The 27,494-nt window shown below is 53.5% G+C and overlaps 1 protein-coding gene and 1 pseudogene across 1 annotated transcript; one reads left to right on the top strand and one right to left on the bottom strand.

Annotated features, from left to right (window-relative positions):
• Positions 1-370: 370 nt before the first annotated feature.
• Positions 371-17,358, bottom strand: SERINC2 (serine incorporator 2). The gene is made up of 10 exons (XM_068539361.1): positions 17,246-17,358; positions 10,133-10,294; positions 9,228-9,418; positions 8,665-8,765; positions 8,140-8,277; positions 6,663-6,832; positions 4,846-4,936; positions 4,409-4,550; positions 1,904-2,119; positions 371-953 (listed from the first exon to the last, which is right to left on the bottom strand). Exons 1-10 carry the CDS (start codon positions 17,282-17,284, stop codon positions 818-820), a joined length of 1,386 nt encoding a protein of 461 aa, XP_068395462.1. The 5' UTR covers positions 17,285-17,358; the 3' UTR covers positions 371-817.
• Positions 17,283-27,494, top strand: LOC137760542 (methylosome protein WDR77-like; annotated as a pseudogene).

Genomic DNA, 27,494 nt, shown 5'->3' with positions numbered 1-27,494 from the left:
GTCAGAGGTGGGCAGGACCTCAGGATGGGCACTGGTAAGATGGCCCAAAGACCAGCCTCTCAGCCACCCCACGTGAGCCCCCTCTCCACCCTGACTCTGGCCTCATCACCCCTCTTACAGACACTGCTCCAGGGCCCCCTTTTCTGACCCCCAGGCTCCCTTTTTCCAAAGCCCCTCCTTCCTCTATAGCCCCAGCCTGCAGGCTCTCCATGACCCAGAGGACAGAGCCAGGACCCCTCTGTCTGACCTTCAAGGCCCCTCATGGTCTGGCCCGTCAGCCCCCTCTGCCCTGACATTCTGTTCCCAGCCCCTGCACTGGGCCCAGATGGGATGGGGCCCGTGCCGAGGGGGAGGGGCACAGACACGGGAGGCACACACACCGGCTTCTTTATTGGCAGAGTCTTAGAGACTCAGTAAGGCACGGAGCCCAGGAAGGGGACGGGGTGTCCTGGAGTACATGGTCAGGAATACCCGGGCCCCAGTGCTGGGCACCCCACCACGGCGAGCACTCCTGCTCTCCGAGCAGCTCTCAGTGTTCCTCTCCTTCAGGACCCTCTCCTGGGGAGCCTTAGAACAAGGGGCCCTTTTTTCCCAAGAGGGCAAGTGTGGGCGAATGGGGGTGAGGGGAAGGAAGAGGCAGCTCCATGGTCGGGGTGGGGGGGCAGTGGGAGGGAGGGGGGGCCTGATGCTCCTCCTCCCTGAAGGCACTAAGAACAGAGGGGCCCAGCTCAGGGGCAAGTCCCGGAGGTGGGGCGGGCGCTCAGCCTTCGGTCACTGAGCCCTGAAGCACCAGGTGGGCTGGCTGCAGGGGGCTGCCTCAGCTGAAATCACGGTTGGGCAGGAGGAGGGGGGCTACCAGGGTCCACAGGTAGAGAAGCAGCCCTGCCCAGCTGGCACAGATCTTCACCCACACGGCGGTCCACGTGCTGATCACCTTCCGGGTCTCGCCGGGTCTGGAACACACCATCATCCCAGTGAGCCTGGCCCCTGATGCTGTGACCTCAGTCCTGGCCCTGACCTTGGGATCCAGTTGCGGCCCCTGACTTCACCTCTGGCTCTTATCCTGTAAACTCTAGTCTCGTCTCTGATATTTTTGACACTTGGCCTTAAGACCCTACATAGAGCTCATGGCCTTGTACCACAGACCTGACCCTGACCTCAGTTCCAACCTTGACCCCAGTCCTAGGCATAATATTGTGACCTGATTCTGGTCGCTAACCTTATGATCCTAATTCTGTGACTGCACTCCTGGTCCCTGACTTTGGGACCCGGAAGCTCCTGACTTTAGTCCTGACCTCTAATGTTGACTCTGACCTTCAATCCCATAACCCCATCCCTGATCTTATGACCACAGTTCTGATATTTCTGACCTCAATTTTGACCCTTGGCCCTGTGACCCCAGTTCTGGCCGCTAACCTAGTTACTCTGATCTTAGCTCCTTGACCTGGTCACTTCAATCCTGGCTTTCTGGACTTGTAACCCCAATTTTAACCAAATGGCCAAATTTGTTACTTTATATGGCCCCAATCCCGACTCTCGACTTCATGACTCCTGTTCTTGACCCTGTGACTTTGATTCTGACCCCATACCCTACTCCTAACCCTCAAACCATGAATCCCAAATCCGACCCCATAACCCAAATCACCACCCCTGATCTGTAAACCCGGTCTGCCCTGCACAGGTCCAGCCTCACCTCCCGTGATCCCCACTTCTCAGCACTTAGCGAAGGTACCAGCTACTGAGTGGACCAGGCACTGGCAGGGAAACTGGGGCACAGGTGAGGCAGGCTCCCTGGAGGGTCCTAGAGAGACACCTCCATGCCCAAGTCTTAAACCCCAGCGCAGGGCTGGAGGGGAAGGGAAGTGGCACACGCACTGCGGACACTGCGGCTCCGTCCACGCACCTGTACCAGTTGGTGAGCGTCATCATGACATGCAGAGAGGCGAGCACCAGGCAGAAGTGGAAGAAGGAGTAGCTGTAGGTGACGCTGTCCTGCTCGTTGTCGAAGGCCCGGCCCTCGCAGACCGCCACCGGCTGCTGCTGCGTGGCTTCCAGCACAGGCGGGCACTCCTCCGTCTGCATCAGGCTGTTTACCTGCCGGTGGTCCGAGGAGCGCAGACTGGGGGAGGCGGGGGCAGGATGTGCGTGTGGCTGTCAGGCCGTCACCAATGAGATGGGTGGGTGGGCAGTGCCAGGGGCCTCACGCACCACGGCATTGGCCGTGATGACCATGGGCACTGGGGTCCCAGAGCCTCGGGAGCCGGTGGCCTGGAGGTTAGGCCCTGGGCCCTGGAGTTAACAAACTGCCTTGACTCTCAACTCTACCCCTACCCCCTGTGTGACCTGGGGCAAGACGCTTAACCTCTCTGAGCCTCTGATTCCTTGTCTGTAAATTCAGAGATAATAGTACCTCCCTCATAGGGTTGCTGGGAGGATTAAATGGAGTAATGGTGTTTGAAGCCCCTAGCACTGTGCCTGGCACAGAGTAGAAACCAAATAAACGGCCCCTGTTATTCTGGTTGTTTATTTGCCATTTCCACAAACACGTGTTGAGAACTTAGTACTGCAAAGGATCATACCAGTTACTACATTCATTAAAAATGTTCATAATAATGCTCATTTGCTGGTACATTTGTTTACCTTTTATTCATTTTACCTAAGTAGTATTACCCACTGCCTCCCCCCTTTCTCTATGTTTATAATAAAGAGAGAATAACAGTAATGATTTTTGTCCTTGCTTTTCTACAATGAGGTCTTGATGTTTTTGACTACATTTAGTAGTTTGAGACACATATACAATTTTGAAGATCCAACCTGTATCCTGAAAAAAGTGAACAAAGGCCTGGATTCCAGCCCATTCCATCAAACTGAAAAATCACCCCTTGCTGAGCTTCAGTTGACCCCAATCACCAAATACTGTGCTGATATCTAGTGCACATGAGCCTAGATCTGGGCCATCTAGCTGGGGGCAAGAGCCATCATCAGTGGTCCCTGCCCTCATGGCTGTTTATGCTTTGTTGCTTTCTGGGTTTTAAGAACTGTGCTAAGAACAGATGGGATCTGTGGGCTCTCCGAGGTGCAGCCCAGTGACTGAAGGTCAGGGAGGTGTGAGTATGAGAAGCATCAGGAAGCACAGCTCTGTGCCCACGTTGCGGATGGGGAGGGACAGAGCTCGGGGGAAGGGAAGTGAGCTCAAGCACCATGGCCACTGTGCACTCATGGCCTCGGACAAGTGGCTGCTCCTCACCAAGTCTCAGTCTCCTCATCTGTAAGATGGAGGTGACATGGGCCCTTCCAGATTGGAAAAGAAATCAAAGGAGAGGACAAAGAAGAGAGATGTTTGTGAACTGCCCCAACTCAACTGGGAGAAAATGTTTTGAAAAAGGTGAAAATAAAACGAAATGTGAAACAGCCTCAAAATGTTCTAGCCCAGGAGCCTAGAAGCAGGTGTGCTGCTTACAGGCAAACGGGCACTGCCCAGGAAGGGTGACTGGGGGAGAAAAGGAGATCAGGGCAGAGGTGCAAACACACAAAGTGGCACCTGGAGAGATGCCGGGCCGCAGGGAGGCAATACCTGAGTCTGCCAGTGTCAACAATAAGTATACTTGATATCACCATCTGGTGACACAAAACAGCCACTCACAGCCATCCAGCTGTGCAAATATTAATAGTTCTTTGCAATAATAGCAAACACTTATTTGGCACCTACTACTTGCCAAGTTCTTTTCTAAGTGCCTTGTACATATTAACTCATCATAACTCTTCAACAATCCAATGAAGTAAGTAGTATTTTTATTCCTATTTTACAGATAAGGAAACTGAAGCACAGAAAGGTTGAGAGACTTGCCCAAGGTGCCAGGCTCAACTGCAGGCAATCTGGCTCAAGTCCACACTGATAAGCACTTGCTAAGACACCCCCTTAAAGAATGTGCTCTTAAGAGCACATGTGATCTTAAGAATGAGCTGCTCTTTCTCAAGGGACACTGTGGGGTCACAAGCCACCCTGGGCATTAGAGGTTATCATCCTTTAACTGAAAAGGAAGCTGAAGCTTGGAAAGGTGAAGCGGCCACACACAGGTGTGAGTGATAGAGCCTGGATCCGCTGGCCCCAGTCCAGGCTCCTGCCCTGGCACCACAGCTGCCTGCACCCGGCTGAGCTGGGCACATGGCAGCCCGGGGTCAGGAAAAGCCTTCGGCCAGGAGGCAGGGTTCAGCCCCACCTCCTCTGCCCAGTCACTCTGTGCCCTCTGAGGGGCTCAGTTTCCCCACCAGCACAGTGCAGGGGCTGGATGTGCTGCCTGCTGAGCGCGCCTTCCAGCTTGGTGTCCCGGCTCCCACATCCTCCCATCACTTGTGCCTCAGGGCTCCCAATCATGATTCCTTCCCAGAAACCAGCCCCCCACCCTACCTGATGAAGAGGGTGCACAGGATGAAGACGATGAGACCCACGATGCTCGGTGCATCCCACCACTGGGTCTCGTAGCCCTCGGGGCCTGCCAGGACCGTCCCATTGCCAAAGTGGGTCAGCAGGTTGGGGTTGCATTTCCGGTCTGGGGATGGGAGCATGGTCACCCTCAGCCCACGCAGGCCAGGTCTGTAGCCAGGGAGCCCAGAGGATGGGCTCAGATGGACAGCCAAGGGACAGACAGACACACAACGAACCACTCAAGTCCCAGCGACAGCACTCAGCAGACAAAACAACAGAGACAGCTCCAGGAACAGATGGGGTCCTCCACCTCCCTGAAGGACTAAGTCTTGGAATGGGCTGGGAATGTCCCCATCATCTTTGAGGGTCCCCAGCCCAGGAGGAAGACCAGGCCACCTGGAACCCAGGCCTCTACTCACCGGGGACATTGGATAAGGCCAACCAGGTGACAAACATGGTGTAGAGCGTGATGACCGAGGCCTGCAGCAGACCCGAGCTGGGCTGGGCATCCTGGCAAGAGCAGTCCACAGTGTGACTCCTGCCAAACCTGGGTACACCCCACCCCCACCCAGCCCAGCCACGCCCAACCGGGGGACCTCAGAAACCCCCACCACCCTAGGGCCATCCCATCCCACACCCTTCGGGAAAACATACCACCCGGGCCACCCACTGCCACCTCGCCCACCCAAAGGTAGAGTCCTAATTTTTTCTCTTAACAGGTTGCCCAACTTGTTCCCCAGCTGAGCTCCTTCAGGGGCAGCACTTCTTCACACTCTGAATTAAAGCCCTCCTTCGTTTACCCCATCTGCGTCTTCATCCGACAGCCCTCCCTGCTGACTACTCCCCAAACATGGTGGCCACCTCTCTGTCCGTGGAACCTGCCAAATCCTCTCCAACCTCAGGGTCTTTGCACTCGCCCTGCCCTCTCCCTGACATCTTCCTCCCCCATATCTCTGCACCAGCAGTGTCTTTATATTCAGGCTTCAGCTCAAACAGGACCCCCCAAAAGGCTCTGAAAACCCTGACTGCAGCAGACCCCGGCCCTGCCTGCCCACCTCCCTTTCAGCCCATACCCTCTTTTATTTTCCACATAGCACTTATTCTCCAAAATTACTTCACCTGGCCTCATCTCCTATCGGTTGTTCTTTCCCACTCCTCACCACACAGACACACTTGAAAATATGAATCTGAACTCTATGATTAGGAGCACAGTCTCTGGAGCCAGTCTGCCTGGGTTCAAATCCCAGCTCCACCCCTTACTAGCCGTGTGACCTTAGGCAAGTCTCTTTACTCCTTTAAGCCTCTGTTTCCTCATCTGGAAAGCGGGGATGATGATGGTGCAAGGACTAAATAACATGACAGATGTCATTAACTGTTAGCCATTATTATTCCTCCTCTTCCTCACAGCTGTATCCCCAACATCTAGAAGAGTGCCTGATACACAGTGGATGCTCAAGAGGTATTTGCTGAATGAATACTGATTGCTGTGTGACCTGGAACAGAGGCATCACCCTCTCTGGGCTTCCGTTTTCTTACTGGGAAATGGAAGCTCTGGCCAGAAGGGAGATTCCCAACCGTTCTGCTAAGGACCCCCAAAGACTATCTAAGCTACCTTTGAAACACCTGGTGGGCTGATATCCCAAACTGTGAAATACCACTGGACTCAGAAGGCTTCCCTTCTGAAAAACAAGTGATTACCTTGGGAGCTCCCACCCATCATCCCAGATAGTCTGGGATTGGAAACTGTGGAACTGCACTTTCTAACACCACTTCTTGAGGTATCTAGGAATCATCACTCGGTGACCCTTCCTAATGTTCTCCTGATTTGCATGAAAACAATGATGAAATCAAAATAATGATAACAATAGTCAATGTCTGATGGATATGCCAGGCACTGTTCTAAGTGTTCACTGTTCTAATATCTATATGCCAGGCACTGTTCTAAGTGTTCATAAACATGGTCTCAATCTTGAGAATAACTCCAAATAGTGTTATTATTCCCAATTTACATTTGAGACGAAAGAGGCACAGAGAGGTTAAGGCACTTTCCCAAAGACAGCCAGCATATAAATGCGAGAGTCAAGACTCTAACCCAGGGAGGCTGACTTGGGAGCCCACACTCTTGGCCCAAGCCTCTGTGACTGACAGCCCTGGCCCCAGGACCCCAAGGTTCCTACAAGAAGTCCCACACACCGAGGAGCCTGGTTTCAGGCTGGGCAGAGACAGGCAGGCTCACCTGGACCTTGGGCAGGACAGCGACTATGGATACGCAGAAACAGAAAATGAGGTTGAGGCTGATGAAGACCTTGCCCTCGTAGCAGGCGCCGGGCTGGGTGTAGTAGATGAACAGCAGTGCCACGGCCACGATTGACAGAGCGTAGAAGAGGAGGGTGAAGAAGAAGAGGCCTGGGAGGGAGGGGCAGCGGCAGGTGGGTGAGGAGGTGCAAGGACCCCCATCCCTTGTCGAGCAGTGCACTGGGTCTCGGGCCCCAACTTCCTCCTCCAAGGAGTGTCTACTAAACTTCGGTCCCTGGGGGCTTCCCTGGTGGCGCAGTGGTTAAGAATCTGCCTGCTAATGCAGGGGACACGGTCCGAGCCCTGGTCCGGGAAGATCCCACATGCAACTAAGCCCGTGCGCCACAACTACGAGCCTGCGCTCTAGAGTCCACGAGCCACAACTACTGAGCCCGTGCACCACAACTACTGAAGCCCGCGTGCCTAGAGCCCGTGCTCCGCAACAAGAGAAGCCACCGCAATGAGAAGCCTGCACACCACAACGAAGAGCAGCCGCCACTCACCGCAACTAGAGAAAGCCCGCGCGCAGCAACGAAGACCCAATGCGGCCAAAAAGAATTAAAATAAATAAATTTATTAAAAACAAAAAAACTTCCATCCCTCGCCCAGGGTTTGTGAGCTCCTGCCCCACCCTGAACTAAAATGATTCACTTGCCGCAAAAAAGGTCACCATAAAAATAAAGACAATGAATAGAGGGGACTTCCCTGGTGGCGCAGTGGTTAAGAATCCACCTGCCAATGCAGGGGACACGGGTTCAAGCCCTAGTCCGGGAAGATCCCACATGCTGTGGAGCAACTAAGTCCGTGCGCCACAACTGCTGAAGCCCGCGTGCCTAGAGCCTGTGCTCTGCAACAAGAGAAGCCACCGCAATGAGAAGCCTGCACGCGGCAACGAAGAAGAGTAGCCCCCGCTCGCCGCAACTAGAGAAAGCCCGCGCACAGCAACAAAGACCCAATGCAGCCAAAAAAAAAGACAGTGAATAGAGAACAGTCTTTCAAAAAGTGAACTAGACGCCTGGTGATCAGGGAGGTGTGAAAATCAAATCAACCTTGAAGAGCGCCTTTCTTCTTGATCAGTTCAGAAGAACTGAAAAGGGACCCGTTCTGCCACTGGGGTTTCAATGACCAGGTGTCATTCGTGGCTCGCCCTGCAGGGGTCGCTCAACCAGATCCCTGTGAACTCTCCAGTGCAGCTCTCATCTGACCCCACCTCGGCCACCCCGGGTCAGCGGCCCCTGCCACACACCCTTCCCTCCATGTGACACAGACGGCTCAGTTCCTGCCTTAGGAGGCAGCTCGAGATGCCCTCCAGGCGTCGTCCAGCTTCAGGGAACACCACTCCCCACCCCCCCCACCCCCCCACCCCCCGACTCCTCAGGTAGCCCAGCCCCCTGGCGAGGCCGTTGGATGGCACTGACCTGCATACCAGGCGCGGGAGTCGCTCTTCTCAGCCTTGTTCAGCCACCGCTGGTTCCAGGAGTGCGCAAAGTCGATAAGCAGCAACAGCTGGACGAGGAGGAAGATGAAGGAGCCCGCGACACCAAAGTAGAACCAGACTAGGCAGGCAGAGGGGAGGGAGGCAAGGGGGTCCAGCCGTGGCGCAGCAGCCCCTGGGTCTGGGTCTCATCTCACGCTCACTTTTATACATTCAACAGTCATTTGTGCCACACCCTGCACTGGGGATACTGAGAAGTAGCAAAGTCCCCGCCCTCGGGAGCCCCTGGCCACGCACAGAGATGCCTTGTGTCAGGGTGTGGGTCGGGGTCAAGGGGGCTTCCCTCCAACCCCGAGTTGCCCAAAGGCCATGTGGCCAAGCACCAGAGTCCTGTCTCCTGGGTGGGAGGCAATGACTTAGCCAGCAGTCTGGGGTCTGTGTGCAGAGGAGCCCCCAGCACGCTCATCCTTCTTGGTAGCCCCCGTCCCTCCCCGCCAGGGCCACCTACTGTCGGAGAAGGAGCCGTCAGGGATGGAGAAGGAGCCGTCAGGGATGTAGAAGGCGCCCACGGTGATGCCCACGAAAACCAGGAATTTAAAGAACCAAAACCTATGGTGGGGAAAGGGGTAGGACAGGCAAGAAAGCTGAGTAGGGGGAGAGAAAAAGGCTGCATGGACCCCCAGAACCCCACCCCTGAAGAGCAGGTACTGGGAGAGGTGAGAGAGATTTCCTGATGGTCTGACAGGCACAGAAAGTCTGTCCTGGTCCTAGAAAAAGCCCCGAGGGGCAGAGGGAAGGACCAGTGATGGGTGAGGATGGTCACCCGGGTTCTAACCCCAACTGTGTCCCTAAATTGGTGCGTGGCCTGAGGGATGCTGTTGCCTTTTCTGAGCTTTATTTCCTCATCTGAGAAACGGGAACTACTAAATGAGCTGACCTCTGTGCCGTGCCCTCCTGGCTTCAGCGGCTCCTGAGTCTGAGGATTAGGGTCTGGAGATTGCTGGAGACAGGCAGAGGATGGGGAAAACCACAGCGGGAGGGGCCCAGGGTGCAGGTGGGACCCCTCCTCACCCGTTCTGGATGGCAGCCCTGGGGTCCCGGCTGCTGCGCACGCAGATCATGAGCAGGGTGAAAAGGAAGAAGAAGGCCGCCATAGCGAAGCACATACGGTAGACGGCACGGTGGCCGAGCAGGGAGCCACAGTCGATGTGGCCCTGCAGGACGACGGGGGACCTGGCCGCCTCCTCACACACCCAGGGCAGCTGTGGAGACAGACAGAGCAGCTGGAAGACCCCACCCCACCCAGAACCCGGGCTGACTCTGCCCAGGCCGCCAGGCAGGAGGCTCTCCCAGCAGGGCCACCCGAGCCTCCCACCTCCACCCATGGCCCATCTCCATTCCCACCCACCTCTGCGGCTGAAGCCCTATGAGTGAGCCCCCCCAGGGACAAACGGAAGGCATGGCACGGTCCAGGGCAGGATTTCCCAAAGTGCTCTCCACCCACCAGCTACATCAGAATCCCCGGAGGTTCCCCTCTCCTACAGAACTAGAGTCTCTAAGGGAGGGTCTGAGATTCTGCATGACGAGCATACTTCCCAGGGAATTCATGCTCTGTATACACTAGTATATCAGAACCTCTGGCCTAACTATCCCACTGGCTATGAAACACTGAGATGAAGGGAAGACTTAGGACCCTCAAACTGGGCTTATGCATTAAAGTGGGGAGAGCTTACCCTGGGCCAGTGTCTGGCGGGGATGGCGATAATGATTCATGAGACTTCCCGAGGGGACCAAGGCTTATGAGAAACAATAAGGCTCAAACCCTCCTCCCAACATGAAGAAACAACCCTCCATCGTCAAGCTTGGATCATCGGTGCGCTGGCACTCCTGCCCACCTCTTGATCAGCTGGGCCCCCAAGCCTGGGCCCCCTGGTAGCTGAGCCTTTGCCAGAGGCCAGGTCCCGCAGGTGGCTCACCTTGTAGAGCTGGCCCTCCACACCGGGACTCAGCATGATGACGGACACCAGCACCCCCAGGAAGAGGAAGGCCGTGAAGATGAGGCGGCTCAGTGTGGAGCTGTGGCTGCAGGGGCAGCAGCTGCACAGGATGCAGGGGGCAGAGCCGCAGAGGCAGGACGCCTGCGGGGAGGCCAGGATGGCACCTTACTCTCTGGTCTCCTCTCCCCTTCCCCGCCCAAGCACACAGCATCCACCCACTGCCCGCTGCCTGTTCAGTATCTCCAAACCTACGCAGAGACTGCCTGTGCCACACCACGAAGGGACGCCTCTTCCCCAGATGTCACCCCATCTAACTTTCAAGCCCAAGGGAGAGGCCAAGGAAACCAAGGCTGGGAGAGGCTGGGTCCCACAAGGACACACAGCCAGTAAGCAACAGAACCCAGATTCAAACCTGGATCTATCTCAGGTGTTACTGTGGCTTCGGAGAGAGAGCTGGGGTCACAGTGCTTCTTACTTAGGAGGAGGCAGAGTGGAAAAAAAAAATCCAGAAGGCCAGCTCTTTCACTGATTAGCTATGTGACCTTATACAGCTCACTCAAGCTCTCTGGACCTCAGTTTCCTCTTCCACAAAATGGGAATCGTAACAGTACCTGCTTCTCACATAGCAGTTCTAAGAATGAAATACTGTAGGGATTTTATTTTATTTTTTAATTTTTAATTTTTTGGCTGCGCTGCGCAGCACGCAGGATCTTAGTTCCCAACCAGGGATCTAACCCTCACCCCCTGGAGTGGAAGTGCAGAGTCTTAACCACTGGACCACCAGGGAAGTCCGGTAGGGATTTTAAATTGTAACTCCCTGGTAATTCCGTGGCAGTCCAGTGGTTAGGACTCCGTGCTTTCACTGCCGAGGGCCCGGGTTCAATCCCTGGTCGGGGAACTAAGATCCCGCAAGCCTCGCAGCACGACCAAAAAAAATTGTAACTCACTCAGGCTCCCTTTCTCCCTTCCCTGCTTTATTTTTCTCTGTAGGACTTACTACCACCTGATTGGCTTCATAGTTTACTAGTGTTGCCTGCCTCTCATTGCTAGCATTCAAGCTCCACCAGGGCAAGGGGTTTTGTCTGTTTAGTTCACCATGGCATTCCCAGAGGTGGGAACTGTGCCTGGCACATCATCGGGAGCTCAGTGACTATCTGCTGAACAAATGTAAAGTGTCTGGCATCGTACCAGACATATGTTAAGACCTCAAAAAACAGCAAGTGCTGATAAATCAACATCTGTTGAATGAATGGAATGAAGAATATGAGTGGCTGTGACTTCCCGCTCTGGGGCTGCACCAGTTTGGGACAGCAGAGGCGTCCAACCCTTTCTGTCTCCAGCTCCTCTGCCCTCTGTCAGACCCTCCCTCCCTAGGGCTGGCTGAAATCACTTAGGGGCTGGTGATGCCACACCTTTCATAGCTATAGACTCATCCCTTGGGAGCCAGTTCTACAGCCCAGACTTGGAGGAAGTGGGCCCACATCCAGATACATCTGGTTCACTGTTTCTCTTCCCCCAAACAGCCCTGACTCCTCATTCAGGTATTTAAGAGTCTGGAGGGCAAGAAAAACACAGGCTCTGCCATCCTGGATCTTCCAAGGGCAGGAAAGATACTCAACAAGTCATTACACCCGTCATGGTAAGTGTGAAGAAGAAAACATACGTGCTACCATGAGAGTGACCGGCGGGGGCCTAGTTCAGATTGGGGGTAGTGGGTTACTTCCTGGAAGAAGTGACATTTAAGCTGAGAGCTGAACAAAGAGGATTCACTCTCCTGACCAAGGGGAAGAAAGAGTGTTCCAGACAGAGGGAACAGAGCCTGAGGCAGCTCTGGGGCGGACAGGAGCCGAGCGTTGGAGGAATGGAAAGAAGGCCCTATGGCCAAAACTTCACAAGCAAGCGAGTGGTGAGGTCAGCCAGGCTGGCAGAGCCTGGCAGCCATGTGCAGGACCCTCATGTTCATCCCACGAGCAATGGGCATCCATTGCCATTGGGCATCACCTCCCAAAGCTGGGAGGGACAGGAACAGCCTTATACTGAGTTACCAGCTTTGTGGAGAGCAGGCTGAAAAGGGCCCCTTGCTCCTCTGAGGCCCCGCCCCCTGCTTTCTGGACTGGTCACAAGGGGTAGAGCACACTCTGCTTGAGGGGCAGCTGCCCTCCCGTCTCCCCCACACCTCTCCCCCAGACTGGAAATGCCCCTGAGAATGCTCCTTCTTACCCATCTCTCTCACCCGCAAAGCCAAGTAACAGCACAGATGCTAAGTGAATGCCGAATGAAATTCTCCCTCACGGTCCAAATCATCCAGCAATTTCTGGTTGTATCTTGCAAACCCCACCCCAATCCCTGACTCCTATTCGTGGCTACCTTGGAGGGGGGGCAGTGAGGCGATAAGCAAATGCCAGAAGAAGCATTTTATAAACCATAAAGAGCATTCTAAGATCAGAGAGATTAAGAAACTTGCCAGAAGTCACACAGTAAGTGAACAGCAGTGCTGAGATTCAAGTAATAACAGTGATAGCTTCCCTTTATGACGAGTTACTCTGTCCCAGACACTATGATAAGGGCTTTGTCTAGATTAAGCCTCAAGGACACTATGAAGTGTGTTGTAACTTCCCATTTACAAGTGGGGAACTGAGACTCAGAGAGGTGACGCAGCCAAGGTCACACAGCAAGTGAGCTAAGGAGCTGGGATTCAAGGTCAAGTCTGTCTGCGCCAGGGCCTGCTAAGTCACTGATGGCAGACTCATTAAATTTCAAAACACCCCAGCGATGAAAACAATCCCTCCAGTGCCCAAGAAAACCAAGGGAGGCCAACAGGTACTGATCTCAGGAAACAAGTGCCCAAGTACCCAAGTACCCAGGTCAGGGCCCGGCTCTGGCTTGTTAGCATTTCAATTTGAGACATTTGAGACACAAGAAAAGCTGCACACTGCAGTCAGGGAGCCTGGTCTTTCAATTCACTGTGGTTTTTGGAGATCAAAATCCAGGTATTCCTGATACCTGAAACCTCAGGATTTCCAAGGGCCTAGCTGGTAGCCAGAGAGACCAGGTCAGGGAGAGAGCAATACACACAGCCCCCCGCTGCTTCTGGAGCTTCCTTGGAGTTGTTCATACATTCCGATCCCCACTCCACCTCTGGCGATCACTCCTACCACAACCTCTTCCCATAGAAATACCAGCCCACGGGAGTAAAGGCAGACACGTGCGCACACATGTACACAGGGAAGTCCACTGTGACACTGTTCACGTGAGGAAAATAATAGGGGAAAGCTGAAAATAACTAAATATCCATCATTACATCCTGGTACATCATGGTACATCGTGATCCCTAAGAGGGATCTCTCTGCTGAATGGAGCAGATGTGTTGGTAACACTTAAATGGGTATATACAACTAAATATAGTTAAATATAAATTATACCCCAATAAAGTTGATTTTCATTATCAAAAAATAAAAATTTTAAATTAAGAAAAAAACTAAAACAGGCACGAAGCTTTAGGTTGTATGAGCTTATTAGACTATCAAGAAACTGCAAACGACCTCATTGCCCAACACCAGGGGACAGTGGTGGCCCACTGACTCCATGGAATGTTATAGAGGCAGGAAAGATGAAAGCCACTAGACTGACAGCAACACAGGCTATGCTTGTGATGCAATGTGAAAGGCCAAGGCAAACTACAAAGTTCCCGCACTCAGATTACAACACCCCCTCCACAAATGCACTCAGGGGAAAGGCAGCAATGGAAAAGCGCCAGAAATAAGAGCGGTGGAATCTTAGCACCAGCCAGGTTCTCAGAATGGAGAACTCAGAACTCAGGAGCCCTGGGTCTGAGAGTCTTTAAGCTGCAAGGTTCCATGGCACCCCATAACTGGCTGAGCCACCCTAGCACTAGACCAAACACAGGAGAGAAGAGGTCAGCCCAGGACTACTCAAAGCATACTTCCTTCCCCCACGCAGTGTGAAGAGGAGAGGGCCCTGTCTTGACTCTGCCACCAGCTGGCAGTATGACCTTAGACAAGTGGGACTCAGTTTCCTCAGCCATAAAATGGGCCGCTGGGCAGGGCAGTGAGGTGGCTTGGAGCCCATCAGACAGCCCTGGGTTTCACCAGCTTCCCCATTCCTCGAATGTGGTCTCCAGCACTTTACCACCGGCGGGAGCTTACAGAGCAGCCACTGCACGCCAGCTTCATGCTAACTAAGTCCCACTGATCCCTCCTGACATGCTGAGAGGCAGGTGCCGTTGTTCTCTCCACTTTACAGACAAGGAGAGAGGTCCTCAGTCACGCTGCTGAGAAGAGGCCAAGCCAGGACCAAGACCAATCGGTCTGAGTCAAAGGCCTTTCACACTCCCTCGACTGTAGAAGGTCCTCCTTAAATATCTGCTGACCGTCCAACTCACCAAGTGCTGGCTTGGCTGGTGACTCCCATCCCTAGTGGGCCCATCTTATCTCCTCCTGGCCAGGACTCACCTTCAGCCCAGTCCAAATGCTGACCAAGAGAGCGACTTTTGTCCCCTTCCTGCCCTGACCAAGAGGCAGATGCAAATGCGTCACAGCAGGAGGGACAAAAGTCTTCCCCACCGACCCATGTATGCCAAAATGTTCCCTCTAAAGATGCCTGGCAACCCCCCATTAGAACTTCACTCCTGTGGGGCAATGTTCATTGAAACAGGTTGTTATTGGTATCCAGTAGTGCCCAACTGTACCACTTAATACTGTGTGGCTGTGGGGAAATCATCTTCCCTCTCTGATCCAGCTTCCTCAGCTGTGAAATGGGGATAATATTCACTGCTTCATTGGGGTCGTTGTGAAGATTAAATGAAAGGGTATATACGAAGTGCTCACTACACTGCTGGGCCTGGGCTACCACTGGACAGCTCTGGGCTGTGAGCTCTGGGCCTACAGTAAGCACTCAGTAAACAGCAGCTATTGTCAGTATCATGACCTGTAAAATAGGATAACTATGTCATGGGGTTGGCGGGTGGGGTGGGTAATGAGATGGCAGGGGTGAAGGGCTCAGCACAGCACCTGGCATGCAGTAAGTACTCAGTAAATGTCAGAGGTCAGAACGCCAAGGGGAGGCCACTGACCCGAGGGGCAGGTCCCTTGCAGATACTCCCTAAGCGAACTTCCTGATTCCACTCTGTGCCAACCCTATCCCTCAGCATCCAGGATGTGAAGGGAGGGAAGGTGTGGGCAGAAGCCTAGACCAGGAATCAGATTTTAACCCTGACTGTGCAGTTCCTCCTCCTTTCACTGTGCAACCTTAGGCAAGTCAGCTAACCTCTCTGGGCTGCAGCTTCCTCATCTGTAAACTGGGGGTTGGAGCAGGCCTGTCAGGTGCATTCTGACTCAGCACTGTAGGAGTCTGACTCAGAGACAAGCAACTGGCTCCAGAAGGAATTCTCCACCCACCTTTTTAAGATGATAATAACAATAGCTCCTATTTGGAGCACTTACTCTATGCCAGGAACAGGGCGGGGCACTTTTAAATCTTCCCAATATCATTATGAGGGAGGTAGACAGGGAGACAGAGACACAGAGAAATGGCAGGTTTCCCTTCAACACTCCCCCCACCCCCAGGATAGCCCAGCCTGACGCAATTCTGGTCAACTCCAAGGAAACTCTCCCTCCCCCATCAGGAAGCAAACCCTTTCTGGCCAGAGCCCCAGCCCAAACCTTGGTTTCACTGGGCAGGGAGGGATCTCAGGGACCAGCTCTTGATTCCCCCTCCAGCGGGTATGCACACACACACACACACACACACACACACACACACCCTTCACAGATGGGGAAATAGAGGCCCAGGGAGGACAAGAGTCCAGGAACCCACTATGTAGCCTCTCTGTGCAGATACCATTCTCCAAAAATTGGCTGTAAAGTAAATCTCTAGATCCCCCAGCTGTCCGCCCCTACACCCCCATCCTAACACACTCACACAAATCAGGGACAAAGGAAACTAAGTCTGGGATTCAGCAGCCACCAGACTCCCCCTCCTTCCTCTCCGCTCATCTTTGTGTGGGGCAGAGGGGGAGGGGGCTGCCTGAATGAACCTCAGATTTAGTGAAGGGAAGAGGGAAGGGAGAGGGGGCTGGGAAAGGAGAAAAGAGAAGGGGCCTCCCAGCCGGGGTCTGGCGGACGCTCCTCCCCTCTGCTGGCTGCTCCCCAGGTCCCCGAGCAGACGACCAGGTAATCCCTCCCACACACACACCCCAACCTCCCTCAGTTCCTGGGTTTTCCCACCCAGAGTTGGGCCGATGGCGGTGGTAACCCGCACCCCTCACTCAAGACCGGCTTAGAGAGGCAAAGGAGGCCTCCTCCCCACCCCCAACTTCGGCTCTGGGGCCCAGAGGGCAAGGGTCTGGGGTTCATTGGGGAAGTGCCCAGGAATTAGCCTGAGCCAGACTGAACGAAGCAGAGACAAGACACAGAGAGACTGATAGACCGGACGGGCAGACAGACCCCGGCGGACAGACAGGGAACCGTCTAGACAGACAATGACAGATGGAGAGGCTTCGGACAGACAAAGACAGTCGGACAAACGAACGGACAGATATCAGACACACACAAATGGACAAACTGAGGCAGACGGGTAGGGACAGAAAGACCAACTGACAGATTGCCAGAGAAACAGAGAAGGACACACGGCAGAGAGGGACAGGGACCGGCAGGCCACACAAAGAGAGCGTCCGGGAGGGAGACAAGAGGAGCACTGCCAGGACGACTCCAAGCTGAGCCAGCTGGGGCCGCAGCGCCCACCCCCGCCCCGGGCTCCGGGCCTCAGTCGCCCCAGTTCCCTGGAGGGGCGCCCGCCCAGGACACCCCCTCCCCCGCCCGAGCGCGCCCCACCCCCTCCCCCGCGGTAACCCGATCCCCGGACACCAGCTGTCCCCGGCGCCCGCGGGCCCGGGATGGGGGCGGGGGAAGTCGGTGAGAGGGGGGACCCGAGGGGCGAGGAGGCGGGGTGCGGTCCCAGAAAGACAAGTTTGGAGGAAGGAAAAAGAAGAAACTATTTGGAGGAAGAAAGGACAAAAGTGCGAGGCCGAAGAAGGGGCAGACGGCGGGGGCGGGCGCCGGGGGCGGGACTCACGCAGCTGAGCAGGGAGCAGGCGCCCAGACAGGCCCCCATGGCGGCGGCGGCGCGGGGCGCAGGGCGCGGGCAGAGGGGCGCGGGATCCGGTCGGGCTCCTGGCGCCGCGGGCTGGCCCCGCCCTCAGCCCCGCCCCTTCCCGGCCCCGCCCCGCCCCGCCCTACCTGCCGGAACCGCTCGCCGCCTTCCCGCGGCGCTCGGAGCCTCACGGGACTCACCTGGGCCAGGTGTGGCAGGTGGGACCCTAGGGAAAGTGGAGGTACCGGGGATTCCAGCGGTCGCGCGAGCCGCGCAACTGGGCTGGTGTCCGGTCCAAAGTGATGGTTTGGAAATAGTGAGACCTGGGTTCGAGTGCCGACGAGGCCGCAATGCGACCTCACAACACTTCCCCCGGACCCCCACCGCAGGGGACAGAAGCCAAGAGATGGTCACCCCTGACTCCTCGGCGCTTGGCACGGAGCCTCTGCCCAATACGTAAGCGTTGAATGATGAATGACTGGACAAAGGAATGGGCAAGTCACTTCACCTCTCTGAGCCTCAGTTTCCCCATCTGTAAAGTGAGGATACCTACCTCAAAGGGCTGTTACAACACATAGGAGATGCTTGCCAAGTGTGAGCTCCCTGTGCCTGTTACTTCTAAGACCCCGCCTCGCACTCTTTCATCTGTGCTCTCCTCCATCCACCTGTTCTTTAAGCTCTACTGACTCCTGTCTTGGGCCACATGCTCCCCAGAGCCACCCGGCTCATCGCTCCCCAGGGATGCACAAACCTGGCCCCCAGCTAAGGAGGTCAGAAGGGGTGGGTGGGTCACATTCCTGCCAGATCGTCCCCCAGAGGTAGGTGGGAGAGACCCAGAAGCAGGGCTCTGTAATCACTCTAGGTTCACCCTCCAGCCCACTCCTCACTCAGCCGTAGATGGGATAATGTTAGGGAAGGAAATCTGCGTGCCTCAAAGCTGGCCCCAGGGCCAAAGATCCTACCTGACTGCATCCTTGGTGATTCATGGGGCGCCAGGCTTAGCCATTCAGTGTACCAGAACTGTTCCACAAACATACCCTACACTTTCCCTCCTCCACACTTTTGCACACAGGATACTCTCCCCCTGGAAAGTCCTTCTCTTTATCCCCCTCTCTACCCTTCAAAGCCTTGCTCACAATCTCATATCTTTTTGGTGAAGAGAACCACCCTTCCCCCAAAACCACTACCTGGCGCCATTAGGAATAAATATCCTCCTGCTTCCCTGTGTTTCTACAACACGGGACCCCTTTACAGCCCCACAAATAACTAAAGTTGCCACACATCTCAAGCTTATACCAAACTCTTTCACCTACATGGTCCCATTCAAGCCCTATAGTAACCCTGAGAAGTAGATTAACTCCTACTCCATTCCATTTTACAGATGAGGAAACAGGTTCAAAGAAGTAAAGTGACGTGCTAGACGTAAACTGAGCACTGAATAAACATCAGCTATGACTATTGTGGTTAGTTATTATTGCTGCTCAAAGCCACACAGCTCACAAGGGCAGAGCTAGAAGACCACCCAATCTGGCCCTGATCTCAGAACCCAAGGCCTGTCCCCGACATCCCACTGCCTCTATTTGAAAGCAGAGGTGACAATACCCAGTCAGCCTCTTTTTCTGTCCAATAATGTCTTCAGTCCTAGTCAGAGACCCTCAGGAGACTTTGAGCCGCCCAAGGACTGTCTGATTCACCTCTGGCCGGTCCCTCCCCTGCCCTGGGCACAACACAGGGCCTGGCACACTAAGGCAGTGAATGCTTCCTGAATGAATGAATGCCTGAACATGTACCACAAGGCCAGTGTCCTCATTCTGCCACCCAGCAGTCTGAAGTGAGCCTTTCTCACGGCCACCCACCCCAGGGTCAGCTCCTCTTGACACTGCTGCCCCAAGAGCCGAATTTTCCATCCCTCAACCCGTCCCTTTCCATGAACTGGTCCAGTAGAAAACACCCACGACTTCACTGAGACTCTTGTTCTCTCACTGCCTCTCACACCCTCTGCCGCCCTGGAGATCACTTCTCCTCTCTTACTTCCACCCCTTACCCTGAAATGGGAGTGGTTATCTTACTTAACCTCACAGAGCAGTTACAGGCATCCAGAAAGCATTCTAAGAAACAGGCAATTATCTGAAAGGAGGGAGGGATTAACATACCTGCAAGTGTAGAGAAACAGCCCCCTCTGATTTTTTTTTTTTAAATGTATTTATTTATTTATTGGCTGTGTTGGTTCTTCCTGCTGCGCGTGGGCTTTTCTCTAGTTGCAGAGAGCGGGGGCTACTCTTTGTTGCGGTGCGTGGGCTTCTCACCACGGCGGCTTCTCTTGTTGCAGAGCATGGACTCTAGGTGCACAGGCTTCAATAGTTGCGGCACGTGGGCTCAGTAGTTTTGGCGCACGGGCTTAGTTGCTCTGCAGCATGTGGGATCTTCCCAGACCAGGGCTCGAACCCGTGTGCCCTGCCTTGGCAGGCGGATTCTTAACCACTGCGCCACCAAGGAAGCACCCCCCCACCCCCCGCTCTGATTTTTTTAGATTGAAGTTTTCCAGAGCAGAGTGATGTGCTGCCTTGTCCTGGCCTCACCCCGCCCAAGATGGAGGCGAGCTGGACTCTCACATCCCCACATCGCCCTGCACAGAGGGGCAGACCCACCCTACAGACAATTCACTCTGTAGCCTTCTCCTGGTGCTTCCTCCTCTTTCAGCCTCATGCTTCTCATCTGTAAAATGGAGATAATCGTTTTTGCTCCAGCTATCTCACGGGACTAGTGAGGAGATGAAATGAGGAGATGGATAAAGAAGCTTCATTCCTTGGTATCCTGACAAGCCCACCCACCTTTCTCCCAGTCTTGAATCTCTTGCAAGGGATCAGAATCATTCTATCTCTCACACCTCCAAAGGCAAGATTACTGTCAGCAGCTGTGTGATCCTGGCAAGTCACCCATCCTCTTGGAGCCTCAGTGGAGGGTTGGGATTCAGGATCACCACAGCTCTTCCAACCATGTAATGCCATGTAAACTACACCCATTGAGAGAAACCTGCAGGGGTCAATTGGTCCATCCCCCTGTGCCCATCACCCAGCCCAGACAGATGCTCAACTCTCCAGATCCCAAAGGAAGCAGGACCTGGCTTCTTGGGCCACTCAGCCCAAGTGTTCTCTAATCTGATCTCATTGGGCCTCAGTTTTCAAATCTGCAATATGCGGGCAATCCCCTGCTCAAACTCCCCCATGGCCCCCAGTATCCCCCACCCATCCTTGCCCATCCCTCTTACCATCCTCCCGTCCGTGAGGACTCAGATGCACTCTGGCTTTGAGCCTCCTGTCCCCTGGGCCTCGCTCTCTGCCCTGGCCTCCACTTCCTGCTTCTGACCCACTTACAGAGCAGGGCTGAAGCTATCCCTTATGAATATTCATGTGGGATAATAAGGGCTTGGGATTGGGGGAGCTTCTGGGGAGAGGCATTCACGGACACCTTCCACCCACTCTTCCCATACACAGCCCCCCACCAAGGCTGCCCTCCCTCCCAAAGGGTGCATGGGAGTTTGAGGCAAAGGCCTGAAGTAACAACAATAATAATATCCACAGCAACCATTTTTAAGTGCTTACGACACGCCAGGCACCCTGCTAAGAGCATCTCCTGTAAGATGCTTGTAAGATGGGAACTATTTTCCCATTTAACAGATAAGGAAATCCATGCTCCAAGAAGTAGCACTCACGTATGTCATACGTGAAACATGTAAAGTGATTACAAGCAGAGCAAGGATGGAACCCAGGTTTTGTCGGACTCCAGAGCTGGTACTCTTTTTTTTTTTTTTTTGGCCACGCCATGCGGCTTGCGGGATCTTAGTTTCCCGACCAGGGATTGAACCAGGGTGCTGGCAGTGGAAGCGTGGAATCCTAACCACTGGACCACCAGTGAATTCTCAGAGCTGGTACTCTTAACCTCTGCCATGCAGATGCACAGGGCCAAGCTCAGGAGCGCATGGTCAGGGGGCCACATCTGGACCTCACACTCCAGCAGATGTGCTCACAGTGGTCTTAGGCGACCAAGGCTTTAGGAAAGGACTCAGATCCTGGAATTGACTCCATCTGGAGAATATGGAGACAGGCAGACAGATGTGTGCATGAACGCAGACACACACACGATGTACATGTGAGCACGGTTGAATGCAGAATGTGTTGTGTGTGCATGGCGGTGAGCATGTGTGACGCGTATGCCCCTGAGGCTGCCCAGGGGATACAATGCTCTGCCGCTTTTGTTCCTTTTTCAACCAGCCACAGGGCCTGCTGGGTGCCATGTGCCGGGGATGTGGTGTGAACAGGCCAGCACTGTCCCTGCCCTCCCAGAGCGGCAGTCTGGTGGGCTTTGTACCCAGATGTGGTAACACTCCAGAAGGAACTTTTGTGGGAGGTTTTCTCTGTGGGATGTGGCTGGGAGGTGAGGGAGAAGACTGTGGGAAAAGTGGAAAAGGTGAGACATGTGGGGCGGGGAGCTGCAGGGGAGCCCCTGACACTTGCCAGAAGCGAGGGCTGGAGGAGTAAACCAGAGCCTGGTGTGGACTACCCGAGGGTCACAGGTCTGAGGATTCTAGGTCTCTGGGTGCTCCCTTTACAGATATCAAAAGTCTGCCACAAATGCACATGTGGGCACTGTGTGTGTGTGTGTGTCTTTATGTGTGTGTGTGCACAGGTGATTATGTGTGATGTTTGCATATGTGAATTCATGTCCATATGTGTAAGGAGAGGACATGCATGAATTGGAGAACATGGGTGAATGGTGTGTGCCTATAAGGGTTTTACATGTAGGGGTGTGTGTGTGTGAGTGTGAGTTTGAGTGCAGCAAGGCCTGTTACTGTCAGGGAGAAGGAGGAGGGAAAAGAGTGTCATTTGACCAAGACCTCACATTCATGAGCCTCAAAAATGCATCAAAAAACAGATGGATGGGTGGAGGGATAGAGAGATGAAAGGATGGATTTGGATGGATGAATGGAAAAAGGGATGGATATGAGATAAAGCAAATATCGCAAGATGTTCCTTGTAGATTCCAGATGATAAGGATATGGGTGTTCAGTGTACAGTTGTTTCAACGTTTCTGGATGCTTGACATTTTTCATAATAAAATGTTAGAAAACAATGTACACTCGAAGGAGGCTGGATGTCTAGTCCCAGGGAACCACGCGCAGGATGGAAAGAACAGGACGCTCATCGTACAATTTTAAATTATATCCCATCACCGGCCCACACAGCACTGTGAACTCATATCATTTATAATTCCTGCAATGATCTTATGAATCTCTCAATTGCATTGGATTTGTGAGTTTGTGTGTGTGCATGTTAAAGATGTTAATTTATTAAATAAAAGTATGTAAAACACACCACAGTTGTGGCCAGACTGTTTCGGCATGTCTTCATTTTTAACTTACTGGGAGCCTCAAAAATAAGAACTGGTTTGGGGCTCTCTTGGCCTGTGAGAGTCCCTGCTGTGTAAGGCGTGCGTGTGGGTTTGCACATACACGCACTGTAGGGATACAAGCACACGTGGCTGGGTGAGGCTGACGCCCATGGGAGTGCCCACCCAGGAGCTCAGCCTCCTCCTAGGTCCCCATGAGGCCAGCACCATTCTCAGGGCAAGGGAATGTCTTGGGGCTGAGGAAGGGAAACCACCAGCCCCATGGCAGTCTTGGGGACCAAGAACTCTCTCATCCAAGGCTTGGACACTCTCAGGCCAAGCGGCGTCCCCTGGCCAGCAGTGGAGTGTGGGCGGTGGAACCTGGGGTGTTTCCCCAGGACAGCGGGGCAAGGCAGGGTGTCCTGCGGCCCCATGGCCCCTCCCTTCCTCTCCATACACTCCCTTCCTCTCCTCCTGTCTAACCACTCTTCCTCCCCTGCCCAGTGCCTGTTGGTCCAAACTGTCAGCAACCCCCATTGTACAGAAGGGGAAACTGAGGCCTGGAGAGAGCAGAGCTACCCAGGCCACACAACAAGGTAGCAGCAGGGTCAGAACTGAGCTCCAGCCTGCCTGCTATTCTCTGAACCACTGCCGGCCACCTCTGCATCTGCCTCCTTCTGTAAGGAAGGGTGGGGGTCCAGGCCCAGCAGACCCAACAGGTGAGGCCCCAGAGTGCCCTCCTGCCTGTGTGGGTCATATACAAGATCCAGCAGGCCATGTGGGCACCAAAAACAGAGCATGGCTGGGAGGCTGGACTCGGGTTCTAATCCCATCTCTGCCATAGACCCTGTTGAAGTGAACCTGGACAGTTCCCTGTCCCTCCCAGGGCCTCAGTTTCTCCAACTGTAAAATAAATGAGGTGAACTACAGCAGTGGCTTTCACATGTTTGGAAGCAGAAACCCGAGCAACTACAAGAGTTGCTGCCCTTGTCGGTGCAGGGAAGGCAAATAGATCTCCATCCACTCAGCCCCCTCATCTGCCCTCCACCAAGGAACTCGCCAAAGAAATTTCCACCCAATCGCAGAACCAGGGGATAAGAAATCAGGCTTCATCACAGAACAAGGCTGGGCTGCTTACTAGCTGTGTTACGCTCCCCAAGCCTCAGCTTGCTCCTCTGTAAAATGGGGTTAACAGTACCAACCTCCTAGGGCTGTGTGAGATTAAATGAAATAATTCATGTCCAGTGCTTGGAACATGATGAACATATTAAAACTTCAGGCAACAGTGGCTGTTATTACTAGTCACCCCCAGATGAGAACCACTGCATAAGCCTGCTGGCTTCATCATGCGTTGTATCTGTTGTTCTGGCCCCAAAGCCAGTGCATTTTGGCAGCTGCTACCCCAGATTCCTCAGCTGGCCTACCTCTGCAGCTGCTCCAGAGCAGCTGGGCATGCAGAGGCTGCTTCGAGGACAGGCCTGGCCCCGGGGAGGGGAAGAATAGGGCTCTCTGTAATCAGGCCGGCCGGGGAGCAGGGGCCCCGGAGCAGGGCCAGCTTCATCTGGATGACAAAGCCTCTGGCAGGCCATCATTAGCTCCCCTCCCCTGCCCTGCGCCAGGCCCTGACCTGGCTCCTGAAGCTCCAGAGAGAAGGCGGCAGGTATTTAGCCAAAGCCTTTCATTCCCCGGGGTCCTCCCCTGGCTGCCTGGTGACACAAGCAGGAGGGAAGGTCAGCTTGAAGCCAGGGTCCCCAACCCCCCAGGCAGCAATCAGCCCCAGGGTGGACAGCCACTTGGAATTGAGAATCCTGCAATGTTGGAGCTGAAGGAAACTCAAAACTACCTAACGTATATACATACAGTGGAATATTATTCAGTCTTAAAAGGGAAGGAGGGACTTCCCTGGTGGTGCAGTGGTTAAGAGTCTGCCTTTCAATGCAGGGGACAGGGGTTTGAGCCCTGGTCCAGGAAGATCCCACGTGCTGCGGAGCAACTAAGCCCGTGCGCCACAACTACTGAGCCCGTGCTCTAGGGCCCACGAGCCACAACTACTGAGCCCGCGTGCCACAACTACAGAAGCCCGTGTGCCTAGAACTCCGCAACAAGAGAAGCCACAGCAGTGAGAAGCCTGTGCACCCCAACGAAGTGTAACCCCTGCTCACCGCAACTAAAAAGAAAGCCCGCGTGCAGCAACAAAGACCCAACGCAGCCAAAAACAAATAAATAAATAAATAAATAAATTTTTTAAAAACAAGAAACACATCTAGTGTCTCCTCTTATTTAACAGATGGGGAAACTGAGGCTAGGATGGGAAAGGACTTACACCCATGCACACAATGGGTGAGTGTTGAGAGGTTCTCCCTGACTTTCTGTTCCTTCCCCAGCGAGCCCCGCTCTCACCCCGGGCTGCACAGCTGCTGCATCCAACTCCTAATCCGGACTCCAGCTTCCAGCTGGCTCTTTGGCACACCTACCAGTGCAATTCCTTCAATCTTTTAAAAAAATAACGTTACTCCTTTACTCTGGGTTTTGTTTCTCCCAGTTATAAAATATACCTGTTCCATGAGAGCAGGGACCTCATTTGTCTGGTTCACCCCAGGATCCAATCCCCCAGATTTTTGCATCAGGCAGGGCATTGGGGAAATACAAGAATGCTTTAAAAAAGTAAAAAGAAATCACCCGTGACTTCCCACCCTCAACGTGCTTTAATATATATATATTTTTTTTTTTTTTAATAAATTTATTTATTTATTTTTGGCTGCATTGGGTCTTCGTTGCTGTGTGCAGGCTTTCTCTAGTTGCAGCGAGTGGGGGCTACTCTTCGTTGCGGTGCGCGGGCTTCTCATTGCGGTGGCTTCTCTTGTTGTGGAGCGCAGGCTCTAGGTGCGCGGGCTTCAGTAGTTGTGGCACACGGGCTCAGTAGTTGTGGCTCGTGGGCTCTAGAGCGCAGGCTCAGTAGTTGTGGTGCACAGGCTTAGTTGCTCCGCGGCATGTGAGATCTTCCCAGACCAGGTATCGAACCCGTGTCCCCTGCATTGGCAGGCAGATTCTTAACCACTGCGCCACCAGAGAAGTCCTGCTTTAATATATCTTATTCTTTTTTTAAAATTTATTTTATTGAATTATAGTTGATTTACAATGTTGTGTTAATTTCTGCTATACAGCAGTGATTCAGTTATACTTATATATACACTCTTTTTCATATTCTTTTCCATTATAGTTTATCAAAGGATATTGAATATAGTTCCCTGTGCTATACAGAAGAACCTTGTTGTGTATCTATTCCATATATAATAGTTTGCATCTGCTAATCCCAAACTCCCAATCCATCCCTCCCCCACCCTCCTCCCCCTTGGCAACCACAAGTCTGTTCTCTACGTCTGTGAGTCTGTTTCTGTTTCATAGATATGTTCATTTGTGTCATATTTTAGATTCCACATATAAGTGATAACATATGGTATTTGTCTTTCTCTTTCTGACATCCTTTGCTTGGTATGATAATCTCTAGTTGAATCCATGTTGCTGCAAATGGCATTATTTCATACTTTTTATGGCTGAGTAGTATTCCATTGTACAGATGTACCACATCTTCTTTATTCATTCTTCTGTTGATGGACATTTAGGTTGTTTCCATGTCTTGGCTACTGTGAATAGTGCTGCTATGAACATAAGGGTACCATTTCACCATGAACATTTTCCTGGCCATTAAGATGTTTTCCTGAGGAGGGACCACGTGGGGGCTGGCGGAGCTGAATCTCTGGCGGGTGTCCAGTTTGGGGTCAGGTTGGAGTTGGAACCACGGAGATTTGGAAGGAAACCCCGCCCCCAACTTGTGCCCCTGGCAGCGGGGAGTGGAACCATCCCCCTAATGCACCCGCCTATATGGAGGCGGTGTGGTATCGGGGCATTCCTGCTAACGGTTTCCAGCTTGAGTGGCCTCTGCTGGGCTGGCTCCCTCTGGCTTTTTAGGGACCATTGTGCTGTCCACAAGGAAGATTTCTGCTCTGCTGGAGTCCAGACAGAGGCTGGAGTGGCTGACCTCACTTGGGCAGGGGACCAGAGGTATCCTAATGGCTTCCAGTTCAGGTGCTGTTGAATTGTGGGAGCTGGATGAGAATGAGACACTCATTGACAGCAAGTTCTGCAAGTATGAGCACGATGACATTGTGTCTGCAGTGTCCCAAGCTTTGGCACACAAGCGGTTGGTGGTAGCAAAGACTTCTGCCTCAAGGTTTGGGACCTTGCTCAGTAGATGATTCTGAATTCATACCGAGCTCACTCTGGGCAGGTCACCTGTGTTGCTGCCTCTCTGCACAAGGACTCCGTGTTTCTTTCATGCAGTGAGGACAGTAGAATTTCACTGTGGGATATCCACTGCCCCAAGCCAGCATCACAGATGGGCTGCAGTGCCTCTGACCACCTTCCTACCTCCCAGCCTTGGCATCCTCAGCGGAGTAAAGTCTTTGTCTTTGGTGATGAGAATGGACTGCCTCCCTTGTGGGCACAAAGAGTGCAAGCTGTGCCCTCGGCTCAGCTGTGCACTCCCAGTGTGTCACTGGGCTGGTGTTCTCCCCACACAATGCTCCCTTCCTGGCCTCTGTCAGTGAAGACAGCTCACTTGCTGTGCTGGACTCAGGCATTGCTGAGGGGTGTAGAAGCCGAGCCCACAAAGACTGTGAGAGATACTACGCTGTCCCTGCTAAATCACTCCCTTCTTACCCCAGTGGGCTGGGACCGTCATGACGGTCACCTACCATATCGTGCCCACAGAACCTCTCCCAGAGCCTGGACCTAAGAGTGTTGCCGAGTAGGTTGGATTTCAGACAAAAAGCAAATCCCCCGTGAG

The sequence above is a fragment of the Eschrichtius robustus genome, chromosome 3, assembly GCF_028021215.1.
Source record: "Eschrichtius robustus isolate mEscRob2 chromosome 3, mEscRob2.pri, whole genome shotgun sequence".
In the NCBI taxonomy this organism is placed as follows: Eukaryota; Metazoa; Chordata; class Mammalia; order Artiodactyla; family Eschrichtiidae; genus Eschrichtius; species Eschrichtius robustus.
This window is presented reverse-complemented; position numbering and strand designations above follow the sequence as displayed.